Raw genomic sequence first — 10,355 nt, 5'->3', positions numbered from 1 at the left:
GGGGGGGGGGGAGAGGGAGGAGAGAAAACGATAAATAAATCAAGTAGGATCGAACGTAAAGAATATCTCTAAAGATAAAGAAATACGAATTTAACGTGGAAATTGCGGAATGTATAATCGTTATGAGAAATGCGAAGACGGAGACCGAATAGAGAAGAAAATGGTAAAAATGCAGACGTATAATTTCTTTTTCGAGTGAGTGTCCCTCTGTCCATGTTGGTAGGTAAAGCAAGTGTATAGGTGCCTGGTGTAGGTTATACCTATGTGGCTGATGTGACTTCCTACCGATTAAGCAACCTAAAGAAGTTAAATTGCTCTCATTCAACCGAGTAGAGTAGATGCCATTCATGCCTAATGTACGCCGTATAAACTAGGTATAACACGACTCAACAACTCGGGCGCTCGACCGACCGACCGGCCGACCAACTGACAGACCGACCAACGGACTTCAACTTCTCTATTTTTACTCGTATAGTTATATCTGTGAGTCCTTCTCTTTTACTTGATGCCTTATTGTTAATTACCAATCTTAACTAATACTTAATCGCACTTAACTCATAGCTTAATAGACCTACTTAGGTCCTTTCTTAGCTGAGCCAGATAATACATTAATGATCCTTATTTCCTTCGTTAAGATCAGAGGCACGAAAGAAACATACGCGCACGTAATAGAAAGACCCGATTGCCGATTGGTCCTCGGAGTATAAACTATTATCATGACTTTTATTACACCGAATACTGTATTCAGCAAGATCTATGTTGTTCTATGGGGAAAATTCTTGCTTTGTGTTTTCATATCTCTTCCTCATCCTTGATACACTCTGCGTGGACAATTTTCGTTGTTTAATGAAATTTCAATGTTTATACCTGAATCTAATTCGCATTGGGACACGATGGATTCTCATTTGTCTGAACTAGTGACGATTATACAGAACAAGAGATGATTTGGTTCTTATACTTAATCTGATTTCGACGTAAGGTATGAATATTGAGTTACTAAAATAGTCATTTATTGGCTTGGATACGTTTGCAAGTTCGGGCAATGGGTCATCACTTTTATAACGCATCGAAACTACGAACCGTAGATTATAGTACGGTGTAACACGTCTGTAAATATTTTGTTATTTGCATATATGTTTCAATGCTCAATGACAGTGCACATACGAAGACTGTGAAATGAAGAAAATTGTCAAGAAATGACGGTAATGTGAAACAGCGTTTTAACGATATAAGACAATAGGATAAATTTAAAAATATTTTTTTTCTTGTCAAAATCATCCTTATTTTACGACTGCATAATAATATATTTAAATAATAAATACCGAAAGTCTCTGAAATATAAATGAAATATCTTGAAGGTAATAAAATATAATTCTAAGCAATTTACGAGTTAATTAAATATGCCAATCCTGAAAATATTAGTAGAAACGTTAAAAACCGCGTGAAACGTAAATAAGTAGATAACTAATATAAAATGAAAATTGTAAAAATAAAAAAAAAGGTCCAACTTGTATATCTAAATGAAGATATATTATTTGACACACCTCGATTTAATAGAACTTGAGCATTATTAAAAGGTTCGTAAGCAAAAGTGTTCAGTGTCTACGAGTCGACATAAATTTCTCCAATGAAAGTAAAGATTTTGAATAAGGAGCAGGAATAAATGTAAAACATAAAAACTAAATCGAAATCACATAACAGCAGTCTATCGGAAGCTCTGTAAAGAAAGATAGTAAATTGCTTATGGAAAATCTGTAAAAATATGTCCCATTTTGCATAGCAATGACGCCGAACCAAGTCCGTCGATCAATAAGAAATTTCAAATCCGTAACGTTCTCATCGTTCAAACTTTTTCCCGTGTCACTCTAACTTCAACGTAACATGTCTGCCTGCAAACGATTTCCTATAATCGAATGCCGACAAAAAGCAACGCATCACCTCGCGCTCTATCGTGCGAATAAAACAACAAAATTTATCATTTTTCATTTCCATTCTTTGCTTCATCCCAGAAGGCCTTGCACGAAGGTAAAAACAATCGTTAGTATACACCCTCGATTTTCTTGCATCCGATTGACTCTCTCTTTTGCAGTAATTGCGATAGAATTTTTTAACAAAAACTCAACAGCGAATCAAAATTGTGTTTGGCACAGCGAACGAATAGTTGTGTGACGGATAATATTTGAAGAGATTAAAAAAATGCAGATAAACCAACCTCCTCCTAGGTCAAACGTATCCATGTTGTCAATCCCGTTGTCACACACATACTACATTAACAACTACTCCGAAGTCCGACATCGTTTGTTGAATCCCGTGTCCCTCCCTCTTCGCGCTCGTTGCGTCTCTTCGATTCTACGACAAAACGTATACAACTCGCCGCACCGTAACGCTAATCGCCAAATCATTGCACTTTGGGTAGTCATCGACACTGATAATAACCAAATATTAATTACATGAATTCTTTCACCCTTTTCTCTGTTCCATCCTTTTATCCCACGTTTATATCGTGTAAATCATTCGTTTAATTAATTATGTCTACACGTCAATATATACATATAGTACATATGTCGAGAGGCCTGGTCGCAACGTAACTTGCTGGAGTAAAGGGCTGCTATGCTGGTGCAATTAAAATTCGAATAAACTCTGCTAATTCTATTCGAATGGGATGAATATTTTGATATTGGACAATATTCTATAAATAGTGGTATTGGGTTTTTTTTTATTGGGATATTTGATTTGGCATTTATTTTTATGTCGATGATTTTTTTATGATTTGGAAGCAAAGTTTACTGAGCCGTGCTATTAAAATTATTGGAATTTTTCGCAATCAATGTTATATAATGTTGTTATATATTTTCAAATTATACAAATACTTCGTATTGGTTAAACGTTTTTTAATGGTGAGTCAACGGTATTGCCAACTTCAGTTATTACAAAGTTTTTTGGTTTAAGAGGGGAACTTTATATGAAAAATAATTAATTGAACTTAATCGAAATAAAATAATGTAATATCTAGTATGATGTTTGTATAATCGGTAGGAAATTAGTTTTCAGTTACAATTCTATGACTACTCGCATTATATTTCTTGTGACAAATTTAAAATAAAACAGACTGATATTTGTTAACCTTAGAAAATATTGTTTTCTCAAAATATCGTTCATACACGTTAATTATTATACAAAATGTAAACTCTAGTAGCTATCGTTAACTATGAAATGAACTTTGACAAGGCTTTTAATGATGTTGCTTAACTTTATGTATGTATATCTTGAAATGTAGTACGGGCTCAAAAATATAATTGTATTTACATATGATAAATATACACGACTTAAATATTTTGAATTTCGTGACTTCTTGTATTATACAATATTATCAAATATTACCTACATCCGAATGCAATTTTGTTTCATCCTATCGCTTTGGCGATTGTTATATTTATTATAAGATAAAAAAGTTTACCTTTCACATACAAAGTTGATCTTACAAGCTTTCCACGAAGACATTGAGGAAAACAAACATTTTTAATCAATCGAGTGACTTTGATTACCTGGATACATGACTAATAAAATTAAATCAATAAAAATGAGTATATCGCACAATACCAATAAATAAAAATAATAATGTAGCACTCGATAAACTTTCTAATATCTTTTAGACTATTTGCTGCTTCTTTATATGCCGTTATTCCAATACAATCCTTTCTCCTTTAAATCTAAAATTCTTTCAAAATTTCATATTTTTATTTCCTATCCCATCGCAGTCTCTTGTTACGTACTAAATCGCCCCTTTCTCCTCTATCGGACGTTCTGCATCTCGTCTTCCCATAAGTTTTCCAATAATAATCAGTATCTATTTTATGTGTTAAATTGTAACGTTACAAGACAACAATTTTCTGTACCTCGCGTCTCATATGATATATCAAAAATATATTTAAAGTGTCAAAAGTTAGTTCAATCCTTTATGCATTAATAGAATTTTTAATAAGAATCAAAACTAGATTATAAATAGTTAAATTTTCAGTAGTATTATGATTTTTAAAAAATGCAATATTTCTTTAAATTTCAATCGAACCCAAGATTCCATTGCATAAGCATTCGTAAATCATTTCGACTTGTATGATATATCGTCACTATCGCCTCATAAGAAGAAAAGAAATTCACATTGATATAGAAAAAGTAAAAAGTCACGGAAAAGATGATGCAAGAAACATTCACTTTCAATGGAATATTATCCTGCTTCTTGCAAGAATACAGAAGAAATTTACTTAGTCGAATAATCTTATCGTCGTGATAACGTCTATAGTCGAATGAATTATACTCATGGTATCGACGTATTGCGTGCCAGTATCGGTTTGAACATCGGATACTGTTCGTCAACTATTATCGAGCATTAATCCATCTTTTTTAAATTAAAAATCGGAATTTTCAGTAATTAATTATGGCAAGACGTCACAGACATATGATCGGTTATAGAATTCTACTGGTACTGGTTATTCCCGCTATGTATTTTCTCTGCGTCAGTTTCGCTGGACTGTTTTCTCCCAAAGATCCGGGTGATAAGACAAAGCTTGAGAATATAGGTGAGTATACAATAAATTGTATATTCTTCCAGATGCATGTACACGGTTATTAAGGACTGTTTAGCAATCTGAAGATGTTTCGCCTGTGGGAATTAATAAAAATCTAATTGATAGAGCCATCTTCAGGTGGTTGATTAGTCTTTAATAGCAGTATACTCGTACGTTATCGAACGAAAAATGGTGAATATGTTTCGAGAAAAAAAAAAACGATGAGTTGTTAAATTTATTATACGTGCAAAAAATAGTATATGATACGCGTACGGGTTGGCGATTCCTACTCGTGTGACATTTGCCGTTACACTCATCAGCAATCATCAACTTTCTGTCCTTGTATCATAATGTACTAATAATATACTTATGATAATATATAAAAATAATAATATTAAATTCAGAGTTCAATCAAATGAACTGTATCACGTGTAGTCTTCTGTCATTGATTTGACGTTGATTTTGATCAAACACTTTCCACCTGTAAAAAGAAAGAATTTTATTATACAGGGTGAATCACGAATCGTGATCAGTTGAGATTACTTTGTTATTAGCAGTCCGATCGAAAATCTTTTTATCAGCTTTTGCATGGTTTCAAGAGAGCTTTAACGTGATAGTGAAAAATTACTGGTCAACTCTTTTTTTAATGTTTTTTCAAGGTTACCTTGAATTTTTTGCAACCGAACATATAATTTTTTTACGCCTGTCTGTTAGAGGATTTCAAGACGAATTCGGCACATGTAAGGACATGACATTTTTTTCATCTGGTTCGAAAGAAAATTAAAAAACTTTGTATCACAAGGAGAATCACAGCTACGCCGTTATTACGCATCCTATGTTGTTGACATGCTAATAACAAAGTAATCTCTGCTGATCACGATTCGTGATTCACCCTGTATATAGCATATTCGAATCTCGTAGTACTCTCTGATACTTTATTACTGTCTGATGAAAATTATTCATTTGAGATATAAGATATATGTATTACGTGGTAGCCAAATATATGTATATGTATATCAAACATAGATAATTTAATAATTCTTTCTTTGTTGCTCTTTTTTTTTATTATTCGCAAGAAAATTAATTAATTCTTAAATTGAATAGTATTTCTGGCTCAGCTAGATTAAATATAATAACTTACGTAACAATTACTTAAACGCAATAGCATAAATGAATTCAGCCAAAAAAAAGAAAATATCCATATATCACATTAAACATATAACTATATCATTTGGATTATATAAAGTGATGATTGATCGCCATTTTTTGTAATTTAACAGAAATTATGTAATATCTTTAGTATCTGTATCTAATTATCGGACACTCGTGATAAGAGGAAAAAAAGAAACTTTAGTTAATTTTACACAGCTTGTAAGAAATTGGACATAAAAATAATTAATTTTCTCCATATACGAATTATCTAAATCCAACACGTTGCCTACTACGTTATGTCATTTTTATAACTAGTACAAAGACGTGTCACGATATATCACGATATATCGTACTATTACATACAAACAATTAATGAAACATTAGAATATATTAATTGATTAATTTCTCTGTTCTCAATTCAAGTGTGATGACTAATTAAAGTATTACAAAATATAATAAACATTATACATTTAATACGTTGAGATGACTGCATTCTATTGGTAATGATAAGGTTAAGTACTGAGGAATCTGCAATAAATAGTCACGTATTTCACAAAGTTCGCACTGCAACAATGAAGACACACGTGTCAGCTTATACCACATAATTGCAATACGCCCATACTCACGTGCTTTCATCGTTTCAAGATATTGAATTATTTTGAGATAACAGAATTAAAATAACCTACAAAAGTCGTTTCTTCGAGATATCATCTGCATACTGTAATCACTGGCAAGAAATTAATTATCATCATACAAAATTTATCGTTATATAATTTCAGGATCTCGTAGACTACTTTGGGTAGAAGAAAATGCTATTGACGGCGAGATTAATTGTACTCCGCCTGCTGTCACCGAGTTTCCATCCGATGGATTCACACGGGCACAAAGACAATCCGGTTACATAGCAATTCATTTTCTCATTGCTATGTATCTCTTTCTGTTACTCGCCATTGTTTGCGACGACTACTTTGTACCTTCTATTAAGAAAATATGTGAAAGTGAGTATAATTTTGTTCAACATGATCTATATTTGTTTTTATACGTATACAGGATTATTCAGGGGAAAAGTATTCATTGAGGTTACCCTGTCTATTTGTTCTTCATAACTCTCTATACGGATTATTACAGTATTGATTATACAGTAGAATTCGCGGAAAATTTATTATGGAATATTATATGGAAGTCCCTAAAAATACTCGCACGATACTGGCTTGATATATATATATTTATTATGATTATAAAAATAATAGATATATCATAGATTTCTAATCAATCAGTGGGCAGCTTAGTCTAACTGGTGTTATTAATCTATACGTGTTTTCCTTAAGAATCGATAAGAATAAATAATTGTTAGCAAACCTGTAGAAAGTCTGTCTTAGAGACGATTTAAAGACGTCTTCAGACCAAATGACAACTCGAAGTCGTCTTTATTAAGACGTCCTTTCGACATTTGTGATAACACGAAAGTCACACACGAGTATCATAATTAACAATGAAAAAGATCGTAAAAAGTGAAAAAATTAAGTGAAACTTTTTTTAAATTTTAATCAATTTAAAAGCCATGTATTCTTCCTCTTAGTAAAATTTGAGGCAAGTTTACAGGATCATTATTATAGTCTATAAGTGAAGGAGTACTATTATCATTTTTGCTAAAGATTTTTTTTTAAGTATCTCCAATGTCATCGAGATAAACCGTATTAATCAGTATCAAATCGGTGTTCTGAGATATAATCAATACGCAGGACTCGGCATGACGAAGGACGTAGCAGGAGCAACTTTTATGGCGGCAGCTACTTCCAGCCCGGAATTATTCATCAATGTTGTTGGAACATTTATCACTGAAGGAGATCTGGGAGTTGGTACAATTGTTGGTTCTGCAGTATTCAATATTCTTGCGGTTCCCGCCTGTTGTGGATTATTCGCAAGACAGGTAACTGACAGTTCATATCCTAGCGGGATATCTCGGTACTAATATTCCTATTTGTCATTATTCGCTCGTAAGGGATCTTTCGTTTTGAACGTTTTATGGCGCGTCACGTTTTCCTTTAAATTTCAGGTATTAGATCTGGATCGGTGGCCCGTTAGCAGAGACTCTCTTGCTTACGGAATCACCGTAGTATTACTCATAGTGACTTTACGAGATGGTCGTGTCGAGTGGTATGAAGCATTAATTCTCGTTTTCTCATATATTATATATATACTGGGTGAGTGTAATTTCGAAATTAAAAGAGCCAAGAAATTTTCCTGTATAATTATTGCTAAGGAAAAATATATTATTTTACAGCCATGGTGTTCAATCGGAGAATAACGAGGTGGATAAATTTATTGAAATTCAAAAGAAAGGAGTATACAAATTTGAGCGAACAAACTCCGCTCGTATGTAATAGTAAGATATTGAATTTATTGATTTGATATTATATATATATACATCTGTTAAGTTTTTTTTTAATTCACTTTTTATGTTTGTGTTTTTCACTTACGCGTTTACTCTTTGTTTCTTACTGGGGCAACTCACGGGTATATTTCTTAGATTGTGGAACGTTGCTACACAAGAAATGGAGACCTTGAGATGATTCGTGGCAGATTGCCCAAATGTACGGGAGTCGTACAATAAGTAAAGATTTTGCGACTTTACTCTGCGTCATTCTGAGCGCCCGGTAACCCAGTTTCCGTTTTGAATTATTTTCCAGTTCCTTTAACGCGATGAATATAACGGTGAATTTCATTTTCCTCAGCATCAGACGCATTTTATAGATACACAACATTAGATTTCCAAGTTTCGTTATAATAACATGGAAGGAACGTTATTCGAATACGACAATAGGTGCAGGCTGAACTAAAATTGAATGTCAATAAAAATATTTATTATCGATAAAAAGAATTATTGATTTAATATTATCGAATAATTTCATCGATTGTTCCAGATCACGTTGAAGACAAAGGTATAGAGGCACTGGAGTTCAGTGACGACGAGGGAGGTAAATTATTTAAATATTTATATATGAGAAGTTTGAATTCTTAATGATTTTATCTTAGATGAATATATTGTGATCGATGAAATTCTTATTTTTATTTACCAGAAATTGTGAATCTGACAAATTGGCCCAGTGGCACCTGGGATAAAGTGTGGTGGGTTTTAACTTGGCCTATTAATTTAGCTTTACTTATCACTGTCCCAGACTGCAGAAGACCGTCCCTTAAATCTTGGTTTCCTCTGACTTTTATTATGTGCGTCGTTTGGATCGCAACCATGTCCTACGTAGTATCATGGGTCATTACGATTATCGGTAAGCTATGAAAATATTTCATAATCTTTAATCGACTTTTAAATGTATTTATATAGGTAAACTGTAAATTAAATGCAATCATCATTAGCCCATACATTTTCATAGTGATTTAAGACCTTTTATTATTTTTATAAAATTTCAGGCGACACTCTTTCGATTCCGGATTCTGTGATGGGTCTGACTTTTCTCGCAGCAGGCATGAGTGTACCTGAAGCTGTGTCCAGCGTCATTGTCACCAATCAAGGTAAAATCATTAATTTAATATAATATATAAATTATATTATTACAGGACTGCGACTTCTGTATATTCAAGACTCGATTCTGATTTGAAGACTTATCATAAATACGAATCCTTTTTTAATTATAATCAACGACATAATGATAAAATGTGACAGTGCGTGTGATGATTCGATAATGATTTAACATTTGAATTCCACGTACGTTTGGTTCCAGGACACGGGACAATGGGCATCAGCAATTCAATTGGTTCGAACGTTTTTGACGTGTTGCTTTGTCTCGGACTGCCATGGTTTGTTAAATCGGCGTTTTTGCCAAAAATACCTGGTCAACATTATGTAAAAATCAACTCAGAGGGTATCGTGTACAGTTCACTCTCTTTATTCTCAACATTGGTACTTTTGTATACGGCATTTATCGTGAACAAGTTCAAACTGGACCGCAAGGTCGGCGTCTACTGTCTGATCATGTACGGTGTCTTTTTGATCTTGGCGTCCCTCATTGAACTCAATACTTTCTTTGTCGTTAATATACCAACTTGCGTTCATTAATTTTTCTTAAGTCTTCAGTACGTATTCCTAACAATACGTGATACTCTCATATGAACAAACATATATACTTATCGATTGACTTATATAGTAATAAAATTACATTGAATTTCTTTTATAAATCATTATTTCCTCGTTCGAACATCCCACAATGTCAATGAAGCATTTGTGTAAGAAACATATGGAATCATACATAGAGTAGCAGGTCGAGAGATCAGTTTCACGTTCATGGGACATTTTAGCCGCAAGAAGGTTGTAACAACCCGTAAGGAAGTTGTCCAACAACAAAACAATAATTGTTTGGTGAGTTGAAAAAGAATATTAAACAAAAGAAAATGTACACATAAGGATAAACATAAAGTAGATTGGATTTCTGCTTTATCGACAGAGTTGTAAGTATAGTAGGAATTCCTAGGAGAAACAAGATTTGTTCGACGTTTCCCTCAGATGATTCACGTAGGATTTAAGTAAATAATTAGATACAGCTACGTATGTACAAGATTAGGGCAAATGCTAAGTACGAAAATATATTCTAATGAATATCAGCTCTATTTTCATCGTAGGAT

General features: G+C 33.0%; 2 protein-coding genes across 5 annotated transcripts in view; one reads left to right on the top strand and one right to left on the bottom strand.

The window, feature by feature from the left end:
* Positions 1 to 2,355, bottom strand: part of LOC107271678 (sodium/potassium/calcium exchanger 3) — a 9,292-nt gene extending 6,937 nt beyond the window's left edge. For all 4 annotated transcript variants that reach the window (XM_015747935.2, XM_015747951.2, XM_015747944.2 and 1 more), the window contains exon 1: positions 2,213 to 2,355. In XM_015747935.2, the coding sequence (XP_015603421.1) occupies positions 2,213 to 2,237 (25 nt within the window). In that variant the 5' untranslated portion in view covers positions 2,238 to 2,355. The remainder of the gene's footprint in view (positions 1 to 2,212) is intronic.
* Positions 2,356 to 4,435: 2,080 nt separating this feature from the next.
* LOC107271373 (sodium/potassium/calcium exchanger 3) lies at positions 4,436 to 9,910 on the top strand. The gene is made up of 9 exons (XM_015747312.2): positions 4,436 to 4,577; positions 6,497 to 6,715; positions 7,460 to 7,647; positions 7,774 to 7,921; positions 8,002 to 8,103; positions 8,642 to 8,695; positions 8,798 to 9,004; positions 9,147 to 9,248; positions 9,458 to 9,910. The coding sequence occupies exons 1-9, from the start codon at positions 4,436 to 4,438 to the stop codon at positions 9,790 to 9,792; spliced, it is 1,497 nt and encodes a 498-aa protein (XP_015602798.1). The 3' UTR covers positions 9,793 to 9,910.
* Positions 9,911 to 10,355: the final 445 nt, after the last annotated feature.

This window comes from Cephus cinctus, unplaced genomic scaffold, assembly GCF_000341935.2.
Source record: "Cephus cinctus unplaced genomic scaffold, Ccin1 Ccin1_scaffold0080, whole genome shotgun sequence".
NCBI classification, from domain to species: domain Eukaryota; kingdom Metazoa; phylum Arthropoda; class Insecta; order Hymenoptera; family Cephidae; genus Cephus; species Cephus cinctus.
Note: the sequence above shows the minus strand (reverse complement) of the source record. Positions and strands in the feature narration are given on the sequence as shown.

Coding starts and splice junctions, on each gene's coding strand:
- LOC107271373 (XM_015747312.2), top strand. CDS start 4,436: ATGGCAAGACGTCACAGACATATGATCGGTTATAGAATTCTACTGGTA. Junction 6,716..7,459: donor TATTAAGAAAATATGTGAAA/GTGAGTATAATT, acceptor ATCAATACGCAG/GACTCGGCATGACGAAGGAC. Junction 9,005..9,146: donor ATGGGTCATTACGATTATCG/GTAAGCTATGAA, acceptor ATAAAATTTCAG/GCGACACTCTTTCGATTCCG.